Source organism: Argopecten irradians, chromosome 10 (genome assembly GCF_041381155.1).
Source record: "Argopecten irradians isolate NY chromosome 10, Ai_NY, whole genome shotgun sequence".
Taxonomy (NCBI): Eukaryota; Metazoa; Mollusca; class Bivalvia; order Pectinida; family Pectinidae; genus Argopecten; species Argopecten irradians.
This window is the reverse complement of record NC_091143.1, coordinates 22,591,562-22,611,726: the sequence shown is the minus strand read 5'-3', so window position 1 is coordinate 22,611,726 and position 20,165 is coordinate 22,591,562. Positions and strand designations below refer to the sequence as shown.

Sequence of the window (20,165 nt, the reverse complement as noted above, 5' to 3'; positions counted from 1 at the left end):
CTTACATGTTTCATCTAAACTATTAGAGTACATAAATTCTGTGTTGTTTCATGCGCTTATACAGCGTCTTTAAATATTATCCGTACCTTTGAAAGATTATTTAAAGATGCTCCACCGCTGACAAATGGTATTTTTTCACTATAAAAACAGGAGCAGACGATTTAGTATTTTTCTCCAGTTACAAAAGTTACTTACTTTACACCATAACCACCATTGAAAAGTTTGAGCTTCTAATTTTGCTTCGAGTTGAAAATATGAAAAATAATTAATTGCATCCCGAAAAAATTCCGTGACACGATATCCTATATGGAATGAAGTACTGATTGCGCATGCACCGAAAGCGAAATAAATTATTTTATATTATTTTTTGTGTTAATTAGGCATATATATACACGATTAAACACCAATTATTGTTCAAATGATTTACATCATTTATGCTCTGTCTTCGGTGGAGGATCTTTAATTACTGAATACACAATACTATGTCATAACATTGTCGCCCAGCTCTGGCACATATATAACTTAATCATAGTGTACTGGTATAATCAGGGGATAGTGTTGGTATGTAGGCTAACACTTTCTAACACAACTTTAGTGGAAATGAAATAATGTTGTGTACTATATCAATATGTTTATTCTCGGTCAAATTCAGGTAATGAAGCGTCTTCCATAAAAGAGTCGTGGTGATGAAACAACATTCCTGGACATGCACAAAACAAATCTCATTCAACTAGGTTCCAGTCAACCAAAAGCAATGTAACTTTCCATAATGTCACCTGTGATTGGGCAAGTCAAAGAGTAAGCTTGTGTTATACCTATCAGGTATAACGCACTATTTCATGTTTGTTTCAGACAAAAAAATGTTTCATGATACTGGTCCCAGGGGTCATGAACATTCCTTAACTTAAACATATCCATAGGAAATCGCAAATATAAAAGCTAAAGAAAGCTCTTTAACTTTTTTTCCATTAACTTCTGTAATGCTTTTCTATGGAGAATTTTAAGCCATGGAATTCATTAAAGTTAAGGAATACTGATGAAACTTGGTTCAGATGAATAAAACCTTACTCTTCCTTCGATATGTACAGTTTCCAATTGTCTACGTCCTAATATATATTCAAATCCACCAAAAAAAGTGATTGGCACGGTGTTTCCACGATTTCATGTATTCCGCTTTCTTCCCCGCTGAAGGTTCCAGACTCTTTTCTCAAATCAATCAAAATTCTACAAGTCAGTTATCACCAACAAAACAAAAACAAGAAAGAAAAAGTGTTCATTAATATTTTTTTTATTAATTTTTGTTCATTGTTTTAAGAGAAATGTTTCCATCATTCAGTAAGCACTGATAGTGTTCCAGTGTCTGCTGTCCAGGTTGTAGTACGTCTGAACGTCCTTATAGAAACAACATCATAGGTTGTAGTACGTCTGAACGTCCTTATAGAAACAACATCATATCTACCACGATACTCACAAAACTTCTATAAGCTTGCAAAACACCTATATAACATACAATGCACCAAAAGTGCGTAACTATAGTTAAAACAAAAATATAATACATGTACAAATTGAATATTATTAAAATACAAATTTTAACAGGTGGAAAATTGCACGCCATTTTGAGGACACACGACCGTGTATTCTATATTGATTAACAGTTCCCCTTTACCAAGTAACCTATAGCAACCGTTAATGTTAGATCTACTTACACAGTTATATAACAGAAATGGGGGATTTTAGTGTTAGCTATCAGTAACTTTATTAGCTACAGAACATCTACCATAGTAGGGTTTTTACTATCACATTACGAACATTTACCGTACCGTAATATACCAGTTACATTTTTAAGTTACAACTTATTTGTTTCAGAATCAGTAAAGTTTTACTGATGTTAAACAACGTTGAAATATATTTTCCTGAAGACTAACTTTGTAAACAAGATATGCATTCCTTTATAAAGTTTAGAGCATTTACTGCACCAATTACTGTAATAATATGTGTAGAGTATCGACCGTAGTGTTCCATTTTAATGTTACCTGGATAAGATCACCTACACCTAACTGTAAATTCTTCTTTCCTAGAAATATTTAAGAGGTACGAGCATCAATGTAGAAAGATTAAGTTTAGAATACCTACAGCATATATTCTGGACCTTTGTGATTATATATGAATGACTAGTATACAAAAACAGAAATTATAAAACATCACAATATAAACAAGTGCTATCTGAAACTAATGAAAGTGTGAAATGTTATGAAATATGATTGCACTTTATCATGTTGCAGGATTTCATGAACTTCATGGAAGACATGGTACCAGATCTTGTTACCAGGTTGACAGGGTTTATTACCAGGATTACATTGCTCATTACCAGGGTGACATGGCTTGTTACCATGGTGATATTGCTCATTACCAGGGTGACATGGCTATTTACCAGGGTTATAGGGTTTGTTACCAGGGGTACAGCTTATTGCCGTAGTATATAGAAAACATCCCTTGCTGGTCAGAACAAATATAATAAATCTACAGTCACCTATAACATTACTGGATTAACATGAATATATATATTATGTTATGGAGAATAACCAAAAACATCAGAGTATACTCTAAATTAGCAATTGTTAATAAGAGTTCACACTGGGTTGTGCAAAAGCTCTGTAACTTAAAAAAAGAGTCAAATGTATCCTTACAATTCAACCTGCTATGCATAATCTCATGGAATTCCAAATTTCTTGATACTTTTTGTTTAAGAATGCACTACAGTGTACACATTGTACCAGCCAATCAAAATCGATAGTACAAATGGTTGCAGACAAAATTGAATTATTCATTGTTAATAAATTACAAACATGTAGAGGTAAAACCGAAGCTATCCTAATCAGTTATGTAAAAGTTACACTGTATACAAGATTCCTCGAAGGGTTCTTCTATGAATGTAAATGTTTTCTTAATTGACTTGGTCTAACATATCAAAGTCAAATATTTCATATATAGCATCCTATCTGATCAAATAATGTATATGTGGTTATTTTCTAAATATAGGCCCGAAGGGAGGCAATAAAATTAATGTAAAAACAAAGGGAGGCTTTGAGGAAATGTTAATGTATAACCTGTGTGCAACATTAACATACCTACCATCCTAATTTAATGTACAATGACACCTCGGTAGGTAGTATTGTTACTTATATTGGTAATCTTCACTAATTTATAACATTTATATAATCATACATAGCATTACACTGTAGGACTGTTGTAGTTATAATAAAACATGTTGTTGTTAATATGAGTAACAGGACAGACAAATTGCAACTATTCCAACAGCACTTAACCTAGATTAACCAAACGTTAGTTGATACTTCCCACCAAAAGTCTTAACATTTTCCATTGTTTGTTATTTTCTAAAATAGCTTGCACAAAGTGTTGAATGCAATACCATAATGTAACAATTATAAGGACAAGTGTTTCTGTATAGGTGACATGGTCGTCATGGAGACATGATTGATATGGTAACATGGCTGATACAGTGACATGGTCGACACACTGAGGTAATATTTAAACATTTATTATAATAAGGTATACAGAGTGTAAAAAATGAAGTGAAATGATTGTCAACAACAACTACACCAAGTACAGATATTGGTGTAAATGAGCAAGACCTAACAAGCCAATATTATAATATATAAAATAAACAAAGGATTCCCTATAATATGGTCCTACCCTAACCTTTCAGGAACAGACACTCCCTGATGTAGTAAGACGTGAGGAAGGAAATTTAGGAAATATGAAACTTTACTAGTGTGGCGATTTTTGCTGTTTTTATTATCCATAAACATCACTTACTTTTCATTACCTTTTGGGAGTGTAGAGTGATATTTCCGGTCTTATAATAAAGAACTTGTACACATGTTATCTGTGATGGATTAAGCTTGTTGTCATAGACACGTATAACTGACAACACCTACATCTATTTCGTAAATCTTTTGTTTTTTTTTATATTGAAGAGTTATTAGAAATGGATATTAAGATTATAAAAAAGAGTCATTGGTTTCTTTTTATCAAATCTGCTGAAAATTGTTTTGGTTTGGTCCTTTTGGAATTATGTGTATCTGGGAATGCTTGTTGCAGGAAGGAAAGGATAGGATATATTAAATCAAAATTATATCTGCACAACCTATATAGAACAGTCTATATATAATATGACCTATATAGAACAGTCTATATATAACATGACCTATATAGAACAGTCTATATATAGCATGACCTATATAGAACAGTCTATATATAACATGACCTATATAGAACAGTCTATATATAGCATGACCTATATAGAACAGTCTATATATAGCATGATCTATAGAGAACAGTCTATATATTGCATGGCCTATATAGATCAGTATAAGTATAGAATTATGCATGTAAAAAGTCTATATGAAGACTGGCTTATTAAGAACAATTCATGTACAAAATGACATTTATATAACAGCCTATCAGTAAATTGACCTAATTAATACATACACACAACTACTCATTGGTAAGAATCCGCATTGCACACAATAAAATAAGGTCACCAATTTTGATGATCATTCACCAAACCATACACCACTCAACCTACCACACATTATCCTTACATTAAGTAAACTCAATGTCAAGGTCACCACTATGACCTTAAAGTCCAACATTGTAAAGTTTACACACTGTCTTTATATCACACATCCTTTTGTAGCAGCCATCTTGATTCAAGATATTGCACCACTCCAAATTGTTCTGAATTTAGATGATGACCAACATAAACAGGTCTATTGGAAACTTCACCAGGACAACCAGAACATCACTATGGCAAGTGTCATTGTTAAACTGATTTATGTTGGTTGATTGGTTCAACCAATGAAATTCCATGTTGTATAAGCTAAAATGCCTGGTTAGATGAAATCCTTGATGTGTGTACAGTCTGATGAGGAGTCAAGGACACCCTTCACAGTCTCCGGGGCTGATGTGCAAACAGGACCCCCTGGTACATGATTCCATTTATTTCCATGCTCACCACAAGTGAATTGTCAATTTCTGTTCTACCATCATCTACAAATGGAAAAAAAAAATAGAAAATAATTATCAATAAAACTGTCTAGAGAAGGATGTCTCAATAAATGTAACTTAAAAGACATAGATCTACAAATAAATAAAAATCTAAAAAAAAACCAGAACAACGCCTATTTCAATAGTTTGATGAATTCAAAGATCCACAATCAAACAAATGAAACAATTCAGTTGTTTATCAGTACTATACAAATTTTAAAAAAGTTTTCATCATAAAATTTCAAGATAAATAAGGATATTGCAAACACATGTATATGGATGTGGAGGTATTTGACTGTTATCTAGATTCAGTGCTAAAATTGATAATTCATGTACCTTATTTATAAGTGATAATAAAGGTCATTGATTTACTTTTCAAGGTCAAAGATTTAATTATATGTGGAGACATTTGTAGATGTACTTGCAGGTGTTTGGAATACATTAAGAGATACTGAAGTCAACCTATCCTGAGGATGAACACACATTAATAACACAAGTGACAATATTTCCCTGAGCATTTCCGTCAAATATTTCTAGGAGTACAAACACTTTAATGATATATCTAAATGCAAAGGTAAATTCATCTGATTTGATCAGCCATGTAGACATCAAAACAGTCCTCAATATATAATGCTGTTTGTAACATATTTTAGCATTTATTATGTTCCCTAAAAGGTGCAATAACATATTTAATTTGTAAAAACTAAATTTGAAAAAACCATTGCCGATGGCACATAGATCTATATAGGTAAATCTTGGTACCACATGATATTCACTTTTCTTCTGATAAACATCAATTTATTTATAGTATCGCCTCTGAATTTTCTAAAGCGGTAATTTAATTGAAATAGAAGCTGTTTTGTCTAGGGTATAGTGACATCAACTCCCATCTCCCCCATACGCCCAATTTGATCGGCCCGCATATCGACAGGATGTGTTTCACTTTTACCTACAAGTCGTAGGGCACCGATTGTCACCAGATCTTTTAATGATGCAATCTATAAATTTGATCGAGGAGTACCATGTGAATTCCCTGTACCTATGTAAATATCTCGATTAAATCCTGATTGCTATCCTTCTCATCACTTCATATTCAAAAATCCCTCACCATTAAAAAGGAAATCTAGAAATTTTGTGATGGGTTGAATTTTTATATCAATCTCAAGTCAGAGCATGAAAATACATAATGGTCGATTTTGAAAGATTTAAAACTGCCGACTAGACAGTTCCGAACTTCAGGAACTCAAGTCCTGGCAGGAAAATTAATATGATCATTGAAAATTCATGAAATAAAGGTTGATAATGATTATCACATATTAACGTCGTTATATAAAATTTCAGAGATTCAATAACGCAGCTGTATTCCAATAAATGTTGTAATGTTATTATTTGGCATAAAAAATTGCCTTTGAAGTTGGAGACAACAAATAATTTAATTTTTCGTTATCGTTTAACAAAAAAACGGCATGTATTTGATAATGCTTGGATATCTAGAGTATTAATACAGGTATCAATTGTAATATAAAACTAGTGAACATGAGGAGTAGCTGACATATCCCATACAGATTGCAGACAAGTATTTAATTGATTGATATCTGGGTATTTTATCACTACCAACGTTGATTTATAAATGTTCTACCTAAGTTAACACCTTTGATGAACCTCTTGAGTCAGCCTATAAAATGAGCTGATCCTCTTGACAGCAGATCACATCAAAAACAACTTACTGATGTGAGTAAGTTTTTATATTTCTATAATTTCTCTGCTAAACCCTGTATAGAAATAACAACAAACCTATCTACCCCAACTCTCTCATTCTTCCTTTAAAGTATTTAAATAATCACCAGGTAGATATATAAACCATTTTTCTCCCAAAATTAATATCAAGATAAACTTGATGTGTTTAGATCTGAAGACTCACCTGTACACAAAAAAATTTGGCTGACGCGATTGTAAGCCTATTAAATCTTGTTTGCACATTAAAGAACGTCATATAACTATTAGAAGATTGCATTTGAAGAGGAATTTTATTTGATTGCAACTCACGATGGGAGACTCCATTGGGCTTGATATAAAAGCAGTTTATATTCATATAAGTCATCAAGCATGTACATGTCATCACTCTTGTTTTTTGAAGTTGGTGTAATATCAATTTTTAGTGATTTTAATAAAGACCATTAATTCAGGTATATTAACTTGGAACCTTGTCGGGAGATGTAAAGAGACAACACATCAAGACGATATGTTTCTCACATCTCACGCTCCATCTGTTAATGTTGTCTGTACAGAAAAACATGTCCCATCAGAAGACAAATTTCAAGGTCTATTTTGTCCATTTAGCATTTGTGTGGTCAAAGAAAACAGCTTGCTATTTTTCCCTCCCTCAGTCACACCCTCCAACGATAGGTATTGAAAATACAAATTAGCGTACCCTTTGGTGGATTTGATATTTAAAGGAGTATCTCGGGAATGAAGAGGGTTCATACACACTATAAATGTTTGCTTGACAAGTCTGATAGGCATTTAATGTAAATAAAAAGTGCTTTTCCTTGTATTGCAGACCTAACTCCATCAATTGGTTCTATCAGATACCACGACTTTATCCAGGTAAAATTTGTCGCGTTCGACACACCTCACGGCTTTTGTTTGGGAATGTTAAATGAGGTGTCAGACCTGTGATGTCTCTATACTATAGTCATACAGAGGCGGGATATCGAGGAGTCTTTTATCTGTGTCAGGACTAAATAGGCATACCATAATGCATTTTTCATCACATTTACACAACCTAGGGGTCTATTAGGCCCTCATAGGGGAGGGTAAGGGAGGTGAGCCGATGGGTGTTAGTATACTGGGAGAGGAGTCTAGATCTCTGTAGTGGACACTGGCTGTTGACAAGAAGTCTGGATCTTTGTTTATTCTTTTGTCTTATTTAAAATGATATAATGTTATTTGTAAATATTGAGCAAGTTTCATTACAGGGGTTCTTGTTTGTTTTTTGAAGGTAATTATAGAAGATGTGTACGTATTGTTATGTATACAGATATCTAATGGTGTATACTTACTTCTGCTTGTGATCTTTATATGTGTGCTGGGCATACTGTTGTGTGAGATAATTCGTTCTTCCTCTGATGTCATCAGCCTCTTTCTGGGGGGTTCCTCTACTAGAGCTGCAGCTCGCGACGCTTCCTCCATTTTACGTGTGGCGTGTTCCATAACCCGTGAGGCGGCTTCCATGGCGATGGCATCGCGTTCTGTTAGATGATGTTCTGTGAGACTTCTGTGATGGTGGGTAGATGTGGGGGGCATACTCTCCTCCTCACCACCTAGGTAATGGGGACAGTATTTAATGTCTCATAGCAACAGTGGCGTAGTCATAGCAACAGTGGTGTGATCCTAGCAACAGTGGCATAATCCTAGTAACAGTGGTGTTATTCTAGCAACAGTGGCATAATCCTAGCAACAATGGCATAATCCTAGCAATAGTGACATAATCCTAGCAACAGTGGTATAGTCTTAGCAATAGTGGTGTTATTCTAGCAACAGTAGCATAATCCTAGCAATAGTGACATAATCCTAGCAACAGCGGTATTATTCTAGCAACAGTGGCATAATCCTAGCAACTATGGTGTTATTCTAGCAACAGTGGGATAATCTTAGCAACAGAGGCATAATCCTGGTGCTATTTTTCAGATGCAAATATATTTGTTACTTATCAAACATGTTTTTTTACACTTAATTCAATAATTCAATCATAAATTAGATACCAAGATTGTCATGTTTTCAATATTGAAAAAAAAAATGTTGACCATTATTATATATAATTTTAAACAAATATGTTTAGTTCATGTTTATATAGAAAACAATTCAATATGTACTCTTGTAACACTGTAATTAATTTACGTTAATTATATAAATATTTACTTTGAATTACAGGCAGGGATACACTTATCATAAGAATAGTAGTTATAATGTGTATCTGTTAGCAAACCAAACTGCAGGTATTAAGTAATTAAACTGCTTTAGTGAACTATCAAAATTAGAACTAAAGTAGTTTATAATTATATATTTAAGCCTGTTTATGTGAACAATTTCAATTGCACAATAGGGCACAATAGAAATTTGATATTGAATTTTGAAAAATTAGTATATAAAAGCTTTAGATAATGATAATAATTTTGCTCTGAATAGGAAATGGGATGGGACAACATTGTTAAATAAAATCAGTCGACTTTGTAAATGTACATGAACATCAATGAAAGCCTTCCTATCAATATCATAAAACCATTATTTCTGTAACAAGTTCACTGGGTTAATACCAATTTCACATCCGGAAAATCGGGTTTATAAGTACATAAGGCCTGTACGAGTTTGACTGGGTAATTCTTGATTCACAATATCATTAAAGGGTACAGTAGCGATTAAATACAGGGATAGGTACAGTATTTACCAGTGTGACAGTGTTTAGCTAGTCAGGTGCGACACCATGTTAAATCAGCCGCGTACAATGTCTATACCCCTGCTTCCCCATCAAATCACGCCTTTTATCCCAACAAGCTAAAGTATATGTTTGAATTATCGTTTTATATTCAATAGACGTTCCCATTCAGAAAACAATTACATCATTATTTATAAATTATTTCAAAGTGATTTTATATTGGTATCATTATATAAACCAATAGAATTGTGAAACATGATATTTGAGATATGGAAGAGATGGCTCAAAATCTGTCCGTCAGAACAACACCTGAAGTCACACAATCTATAACTATAATTGTTCCAGCACGATGTTCTAAATATTTAGGCAAATAAAATGGCTAGTCGGATATCTATTTCATCGAATATTGAAATGTGACTCGTGAGGTTAGCGAGTGAGCAGCTATGATGGGTTCTAAAGAGGAGCACCTATTGGTATCCCGTGACCCCTAACAGGGTCAATGGTGGGTTACATTACATCTGTCCCCTCCCCTTCAGACTTGCCGTCCCTCCTTCAGTAGCACCCTCTACAATTAACCATCTTGTGATTTTTTTACACATCCCCAGATCACAGTTAAAAATCAAACCGATTTTCTCCAATTCACCGCACTAAATGATTGGGGAATCGATCTGAGGACTGGCTGGTAACGTCGCGCGGACCGACAACATAGCTATTATACTGTGGGTAGGGCTAGTTTGGCAGCAGTCTAATTGAGAGTGTTAAATGTATAAAGCTATCAAATTAAAGGTCTAAAAATCATTTTCCTGCTTATGGCCAACCATCATATTATTTGAACAATCCATCGCCGAGATTTATTTTGCGTATTATGTGGGGTCCTCATTATTTGACATCTAATCGGCCGACACATGATTCGGGATCTAGGAATACCAGGTGACTGTGCAAAGCCTATGATTTGATACGTTTTTATGACAAAGCATTAGACAGCATAAATAAGATGAAAACAGAGATAACTTCGGCGAGTCGAATGAGTGATTACCTTTTATCAGGCGAAATTCTAATTGACACGACCAATATCATGGTTGTATATCTAACACAAGAACAACTGATATCAAAAGTACAGAGTTACCAATCTGATCCTCGACAGAAATTAAATACCTATTAGTTTTGAAAAATCCCATTTAACAATTCTACAGCGATTTAGCCCTTAATAAGGTCTTTATGTTTATTTTGTTACAGTAAACATGGGATTAGATTGCGGTCAGTTAAGTACAATTATAGGTTTCTTTACTGCCAGTTTGATTTAATAGATGAATCAAAAAGATTATGATCTCATCTCCATTTTTTATAAATTTCGATGTACAAGGTTACCCCATCGCCATGACAGTATAGATTCAAACATATATTATCGTATCTCTGACAAAAACCATTTATATATATATATATGATTATTTTCTGCTGGGACTCACAGATCCAGTACAATGTGTATCTAAATATAGAACAAATTTTAATAATTTTTTATTTTCATTTTAAAATTTATCCTTCTGATTAAAGGTAAAGATTAGAATTTTTACACAGTTTAAAAGCTATTTTAAAACTTTTTAAATAATCTCCATTGTTGGGAATATCATATCAAACAGCAAATTAGTATAAATGTGATTTACTTAATTCTATGATGTAAACCACAAACTTTTATAAAAAGTTAAACAGCTGCAGCTTTAACTAAATATTGACAGGAAAGCTGTGAAGCCAAGGAAGGAAGATCTAAAATCTGTATCAGTACTTACAGAGTTGATGAGCCTGAAGTTGCCATAATTTCTGTAAACTTGTCAGCGGTGATCGACGATCTGCGTAAAAAAATATCAAACAATCAAAATGAAATTTATAATCAAATGCGAATTTTCCTTTGGAAAGAATTCTGCTGAATTATGTTTGTGCTAACATTATATTAATTTAGCTTAATTTCTGTGAAAATGTTTATGTACATTGCAATTGGAGATACATAGGATAGATAAATTTGATTCCAATGTAAAACCAAAGAACAACAAATCACTTACCTGATGTGCTGCCTCCAAATTTGCCATTAAGTAAATTTCCATTCAGGTGAGGATGATGGGCTGTAGGGATCAAGGTCGGTCCAGGTGAAAGGTCATAACCATAACTTGACCTTCGACCTTCTCGTCTATTTCCATCAATGGCAGCTTGCAGTTCTTGTGGAGAACTCAGTTTGAGTTTCTCACATTCGTAGGGATACAGGTATTTCATGTACCTGTGGATAGAATCATTTTTCATGATTTTTTGTTTGATAGCTAAAACATTAATATTTTAAAGTTCAACAGAACAATGTAATAATTTATCATGATGATGTTACAGGATTTTTAATATTTGATTCTACAAACAAGAATTCAGTTGCCATTACTAATTAATTATTTTGCATATAAACAAAAATTAGAAATAATGAGCAATATTCTCTTTTTTTAAAAATCCTTTTCTAAAAGTTTTATAACCATTCAAATATAAAATGTGCATTTTTTTTAGGTTTTTATATTCTTCTAACTATCTTTTATTTTCAATAACCATTATAATACAGAATTAAGAAGTGAATATTTTTTAATACTTACTGGGTTCTGAGAGTGAAAGCTGCACTAGTAATGGATGAAGGAAGATTTAAACCTTTTGTAATTTCCCGCCAAAGCTTCTTATTGATCACTTCTACTAAGCCTCCTTTTGATACAACCAATCGGAAGAGCTCATACAAATCAAGTGTTTGCTTTGCCATGATGGGGATTCTGTTCACTGGTGTTCCTGTAAACAAAATAATCATGAAGTAAATATAACCTACATTACTTAAGCATTGATGTCACTATTTTTTAATTTTATCGGGGTATGAAAAAAAAATTGTTTGCAAACTGTGTGAATCCGCGTAGCGGATTCTCACGAAAGTTTGCAAACATTTTTTTTTTCATAACCCGATAAAATTAAAAAATAGTGACATCAATACTTATAATTAATTTTATACTCTATTTGATAAAATGAAGTATGTTTAAATGTAACATTATAGTGGTTTTTCAAGGGATTTTTTTTTCCGAATCAATACGCAACGTCAATGTCTCTATTGTGACGTCACGATAAAGTCGGGGTTTCGCGCCATTCTAGGATTTTTTTTTCATAGCGGTATGCAAAAAAAATATTGGCCAATCAGAAATCCAGATTTGGTATGAAAACAAAGAAAAATTAATTATTGCTGTTTTAATGTACAATCTTTTTATCAATTAGTTTTCTAATTAAATGTAAAGTACACCGTCCTTTGTGAATGAAGGAATTCTAATTAAACTTAATGAAAAAGTACTAAAAATCTGACAGATCTTTTATGGCTATCGATGAAAAAGACTTTCTTTTAACATGGACATTGATTTATAACGAGTTTCACACCAGTATAGATCATCTAAGTAAATGGAACTATAATACTATAATGTCTAAAAAAAACCAACAAACAGTGTTGATTTTTGGAGCGATTTCATCTGCAGAAATAACGTTTCAGTCAAAGGAATCGTAGTCAAGCGGGGTCATTGTAGCGAGTTAATCTGATGAAGAGGCAAACGTAATCAAACATAATACCGTGTCACATATCAAAAACTAATTTTAAATGACATGGAAATATTTCTCCATTTTCATTTTTATTATCATAGTCATTGATTTTTCAATCATAACAAGATTTTGTGTTCTAAAACACATAACATTTCTATCACCCCCATCTCCTCGTCTGTTTTAACAGGGGATAAAAAAATGACACCGTCTTTTCATTTCATCGTGCTTCCATGATAGTTTATTCAATCAATATACTGTCTACTAGTGTAATTATCTGTAGATAGTTCCATCTCCCCTGAAACACATATAATATTCTACATCATCCCGATATATCATATATACAGTTATCGTTATATCAAAATTCCGATTTGTCATCAAAGTCAATCTAAGACATCCTTCCACAGTGTATTTGTTTTTACATTAGAACCATATCATTTGATATTCTTAATATCGTGATAGCATGACAGAGATCCATACTGGTGCATTTGATAGACTCGATTTCTCCCATACTTCTTTGTATTAAAATATTCATTGTCTTATACTTAATAATCGCAGAAATCAAAGTAACTTATAGACAGTACAAAGCCTGGCAATATCATGCCATCCCATCATACACCAAATAAAACGCATCATCAAAACATTTTCTTCACATGATAAATCTCATCACTTATTAAAAAGCCCAATGTCGAAAGTGCTCTTGATATAAAGCGTTTATAATAGTAAATAGTTGTATGAAATAAAATGTGTCGGATGAGAGATTTCGTCTTGGATGGTTGTATGATAAAATCCAAATTAACATGGATAATTTATAATAGATCAATTAAAAGCATCATTACAAATCAACGGCACTGAATTCCTCCTTCAGTCTCACTAATGGTATTAAACGATGAATTTCACAGGACCCAGTTCCCAGTAGAGTACACCAATTAATAATTCACTCCTGATGAAAGATTTTTTTTTCTTCTGGATAATATGAACTTAATTGGTGGTTTTATTTAGCCAATCTCTCTGTGTAGCTCTGATCTTATCATGGAAAATCAATTTCTCATAGCACTATTTACTCATCTTGTGTTCTACGTCTTAATTCAGTCAGGATGAGGTTGACTACGAGACTGGAAAGGGGTCGAGGATAGAGGGATAGAGATTGGTAGCTGGGTGGCATATTTCAAAATTTTGAGTTAAGTGTTTTTTTAAAATTTTAAGTTAGGTAAATTTTTTTAAGGAATATTGATGAAACTTAGAAAGGTGGTCTTTCTAGAGGTGGTCGCTAAGACAGGTTTGACTGTACAAGTCATGAAGAGCTATTGAGCATGGAGAAATGATACAATGACAGTCTGGAAGAACTGTAGTGTTTGTGTTGGGACGTCTCTGATACATGAAAAGACTTAGGGATTAAGGTAATAGGAGGAGATTGGGAAAAAGGAATCAAAGTTTGGAGATCTCCTGGGAAGGTTCAAGGCATCAGAAAGAGGATATTTTGGGAACAAAATCTTGCAGATTGAATGAGATGGTTCAAGATGCTGAAAGAACTTTATTATTTGTATGGGATAAGATCAATAGGGATAACTCTGAGGAATTCTGTGTATTCCTTACAGAGATGGGAAGGTTTGGTGGGACAGAAAAACACAATCACATATCGATGATAGGAAATGTACCAAAGTAATCCCGACTAATCAGAAGGCAGGTTTTATTGAGAGGCGAGGGTCTGCATTAACGTTCAGTATAATCAATGACTTAAAGGGTAGGAGAATGACTGCATTAACTCAATCCATTCCCACTCTGTGGCTCATACATAATCAATACGATTTACAAAATAAACATTGATTTGGAGAATTATAATTGCTCAATTAGCCTTAGCCAATCAATAGGATTTACAATGATAGCTATCCTTTTCATGTGAATCTATAATTATACATCAAATTATCCCTGACAAAAATCTATGTAGTTTGGCTCCCAGAGTGGTACAATAGAGTACGCCAACCATCACCAGATATCTGGAGGGGGACTAAAGTTTGGGAGTATCACATTATGAATATTCATAGAGCAGAGACATAACATTATGAATATTCATGACTCCGCCTCTGTGAAGCCACAATTAAGCATCTTGTTCCTTCAGCTACTGCAAATAAGCTAGAAGATTCAGTCATGCATGTCAAAGGTTAGCTGTCATCCATCTCCCAATAATGTACGGAGGTTGAACTTGACTTGTTCTCTTTTGTATGCTAATAGGGCAACATTGAGTAAAAATCAAATGCCATGCACCACTTGTTTGGTGTAGAACAATGCTGGTGATATCAATATTTTATACATTTCATAATTAGCCATTATCAAGAAAACATATTTCCTTGACAGTATGTAATATGACAATTGACCTATCTAATTAATTGCTGTTCTCCAAACTCTATAGTAGAATGATTAATTAGTTACTACTGAAACATTATAAATTCAGGGGTAACAACTCCACAACTTAAAGGCAGCAGTTTTGACCTTAACGTGCAACTAGCAACTAGTATAGCTTTACTACAACCCCATTCTAATAAGAAAGAAAATTATATTTCTAAACTGGGATGATTTGGGAATTTTTTATTAAATAATTAAGCCTCCCTAAATCCTTTCAGTACCTTGCCCATATCCACTCCTACCCTCTCGGTGATCTCACCCTCTTCTCCCCACCTAATTATCAAAATCCCAGGACTTATTTTGACCTTTTTCGGTAAGTATATGTTTACAATATTGCCAGTGAAAGTTCACATTAATGTATTTTTTTAGCTATCAGTACATGATATCTTGTCTACAGCCTTATCTGACACGATGATCGCTTCCATCACAAAGTCAGGCCCATTGTCACAAACCAAGCCTTTCTTCCAGACCCTGTCATGAGCTCATGGCATTAGCCAACTTTTGACCTTGTGTTTAATTCAAGTTTAACTGTAAATAATAGGGAACTTGTATAATTAGATCACAATCGTATTAATAAAAGTAGATAAACATCTAGTTTATTATGCTGTCGAAATTTCCCATTCATTGAAACCCATTCCTCCTGACCTAACTCATTGAGAAATCATGAAGTTGTATTTCAATTAATAAAAACATTCTGATCACTTCCACCGAAAAGGCATTAATCTGTAATTGAGTTGTAAGTGATCAGGGCAGATAGGATTGTGGTGAATTTCTCTGGTACAGTATGGCCGCAGTGTTAATGTGCAAAATAGTAATACATTATCAGGCACACACAAGGTAAACCAGTGCAAAAATGCCGCCCAATTAAATACAAATACATATCAAGCCTTTAATTTCTAAACACATTCAGGAAATGTACATCTGAATTTGTGGTTTAATTTCTTTAAATTTCTTTCATTATCTTTAATCAAGTTTACGTCTACACAAAAAGAAGGAATTTGATTTGAGATGTGTGTGGTCTAGGATGATATAATTGAGAATATCCTAAACATTAAATCTCCTCGTAGATTTCTGTGACGTAACCTATGGGTTGTCATGTCTGATCACCACAGATTACAGTTCTTCATCCATATAAAAATTACAGTTTCAATACTGTAGACATATTTCTTTAAACAAATATTGAAGGTCTTGTCAAATTTGGGTTATCGGAGACATAGCTTTTAACCATTAGTCCGGTGGCCAGGAAGTGCTTAATATCTACAATCTGAAGCTTTATTTCTCAATATATCTTAATTATTAGCCTTAATCTTCAGACAAATTTTTCAAAAACATCTTTTAGGAAAACTAGAAATATCACAATTTGAAATTAAGAAAGGTCCACATAAAATATGATGGAACAGGGACCAACATTGGTAGGAATACTATACCTGGTAACCTACCCCACCCTCACCATGATCCCACTCCAATTTAATCGCAGAAACATAATAAACATATCTTGATATTATGGTACTAACAAATGGAACTCTTCTAACATTGTTTTATCGGTATCTCCTAATTTTCAAATTTTCGTCACAGAAGAGTTTCGATCCTAAAAGCTGAGACCTATTTTTTTTTCAAATTGTGAAATCTAGACTCCAGCATGAGAAGGAGGTCTAGAGTAGTTTCATTTTTTCCGAGCCAACATGTGGTACCAATATCTTGAAAAATTTCAATCTATTTTGAAATTTTGTCATAAAATGACAGGTATAGTTTTACTAGTAATGCCAGTGCCTGAGTCGACTTGATCCATAAATATGTACCGATACTTGATCACCATAGATTAACTTTATCAAAATAAATTAACCATGTCAGTTAATGCAGACAGAATAAAAAGTTAAACAAACACTACGAGCCACTTTCCAATCAGTCGCTGGAGCTCTTCTTCCATGGCGGCATGTTTGCTTTTCACCGGCTTAAGTTATTAAATCCCTCTCGACTAATGATAACAGTCAATGGGGGAGGGACTGTATCAAAATGTCAGTTGAGAGGGGATTTACCACAGTAAGCTGCCAAGTATTGAAATAATATTTCTCCACATCTCAACATGTTTTTAAACATCCTTTTAGTAAGTCTTGTAAATGTCTTCAACATCAGGAATTGTATTGCACATTTTGGAATGAAAACACGAGACTCGAGCAGATCTGATGCGCTGAAGTGTTGAGTAGACACATGTGGTAGAGAATGAGAGAGGAAGAGCTTGGGTTTTAGATAGTACACAGCTGTATAAATCTTTGTTTTATTAGATTTGGATATCTTCCTCCATCCAAATGAACTGACTGACCAAAAATAGCTGGCATGTTTCACACAAAATAAAACACTGTCCAGATATACGTATTAAATCTAAACAATTAATACTAAATATCGAAATATAACAATTTAATGAATGATCAATACTAAAAGTGCATTAAAACAATCATATTTTATTTTATAAAATCTATGAAAGATGACAACGATTTCATACTTATTCAAATGTATAAATAATATGCTATTTTACTGAAACTCATACTGCATTAGGCTATTCAAATCAATATGATGTAAGATGTATAACTCAAGAAGAAACCCTCATCAGTACAGACCAGTCTGTTTATCACCAACTACTCCAGGTCGAGGATGTGGACCATATTCCTCCTTTGTTCACCTGAGATTACACCCAAACACAATTTTATTTGTTTGTTGCTATGACCTTCTTTGTACCGTATTATCTATAATTTAGATGGCACTTAATTGATGCCTCTGATAACGAAGGAAGATGATGTCTCATTAATCTTCATAATAGTAAATAATTCAAACATTTTCTTTGACATGAACTAAGGTGTTTTAGTCCTGGCGTGGAAAGATATAATATCCAAATGAATCGCTTACTTTACTTATGTATTAATCAGCAATGCCTAGTTTAATAAATCATAATATTCCAATATCTGATACCTATAAAAAAAAGTTCACAAATGAGTGCTTGTAAGTACATATAGGGTAAAAGGCATTTATCTAGGTCAATTGGGAAGGGTTACATTAAAAAATATTCAACAAATAACTTCTTGTAGTTATATTAATCCCAGTTAATTTACTAGCAACATTGCACCTCAACAGAAATTTGAAGTCAAATTCTAATACTAGACAACATTGTACCTCAACAGAAATTTGAAGTCATTCAATACTAGACAACATTGTTCCTCAACAGAAAGTCAAATTCTAATACTAGACAACATTGTTCCTCAACAGAAAGTCAAATTCTAATACTAGACAACATTGCACCTCAACAAGAAATCAAAAATTCTAATACTAGACAACATTGCACCTCAACAGAAATTAAATTCTAATACTAGACAACATTGCACCTCAACAGAAAGTCAAATTCTAATACTAGACAACATTGTACCTCAACAGAAAGTCAAATTCTAATACTAGACAACATTGCACCTCAACAAGAAATTCAAATCTAATACTAGACAACATTGCACCTCAACAGAAAGTCAAATTCTAATACTAGACAACATTGCACCTAACAGTCAACAATCTCTAATACTAGACAACATTGACCTCAACAGAAAGTCAAATTCTAATACTAGACAACATTGCACCTCAACAGAAATAAATTCTAATACTAGACAACATTGCACCTCAACAGAAAGTCAAATTCTAATACTAGACAACATTGCACCTCAACAGAAAGAGTCAAATTCTAATACTAGACAACATTGACCTCAACAGAAAGTCAAATTCTAATACTAGACAACATTGACCTCAACAGAAAGTCAAATTCTAATACTAGACAACATTGTACCTCAACAGAAATTTGAAGTCAAATTCTAATACTAGACAACATTGCACCTCAACAGAAAGTCAAATTCTAATACTAGACAACATTGCACCTCAACAGAAAGTCAAATTCTAATACTAGACAACATTGCACCTCAACAGAAAGTCAAATTCTAATACTAGACAACATTGCACCTCAACAGAAAGTCAAATTCTAATACTAGACAACATTGCATACTCAACAGAAAGAATTTAAGTCAAATCTATACTAGACAACATTGACCTCAACAGAAAAGTCAAATTCTAATACTAGACAACATTGACCTCAACAGAAAGTCAAATTCTAATACTAGACAACATTGCACCTCAACAGAAAGTCAAATTCTAATACTAGACAACATTGTACCTCAACAGAAATGACACATGCACCTCAATTCTAATACTAGACAACATTGACCTCAACAAAAAGTCAATTCTAATACTAGACAACATTGACTCAACAAAAGTAAATTCTAATACTAGACAACATTGACCTCAACAGAAAGTCAAATTCTAATACTAGACAACATTGCACCTCAACAAAAGTCAAATTCTAATACTAGACAACATTGCTCAACAGAAAGTCAAATCTAATACTAGACAACATTGCCCTCAACAAAAGTCAAATCTAATACTAGACAACATTGACCTCAAAAAAGTCAAATTCTAATATAGACAACATTGACCTCAACAGAAATCTCTAATACTAGACAACATTGACCTCAACAAATTAGTCAAATTCTAATACTAGACAACATTGCTCAACAGAAATTGAAAGTCAATATAGACAACATTGCTCAATACTAGACAACAACAGAAAGTTGCAATCTCAAACAAGAAA

General features: G+C 33.2%; 1 protein-coding gene across 1 annotated transcript in view; it reads right to left on the bottom strand.

Annotated features, from left to right (window-relative positions):
• Window positions 1-1,272: 1,272 nt before the first annotated feature.
• The window catches only part of LOC138333402 (AT-rich interactive domain-containing protein 3C-like), a 60,373-nt gene continuing 41,480 nt past the window's right edge, over window positions 1,273-20,165 (bottom strand). Inside the window, exons 4-8 of the mRNA XM_069281756.1 lie at window positions 12,124-12,307; window positions 11,560-11,771; window positions 11,290-11,349; window positions 8,133-8,393; window positions 1,273-5,073 (exon numbers count right to left, since the gene is read on the bottom strand). Coding sequence (XP_069137857.1) covers window positions 4,970-5,073; window positions 8,133-8,393; window positions 11,290-11,349; window positions 11,560-11,771; window positions 12,124-12,307 — 821 coding nt within the window. The 3' untranslated portion in view covers window positions 1,273-4,969. The remainder of the gene's footprint in view (window positions 5,074-8,132; window positions 8,394-11,289; window positions 11,350-11,559; window positions 11,772-12,123; window positions 12,308-20,165) is intronic.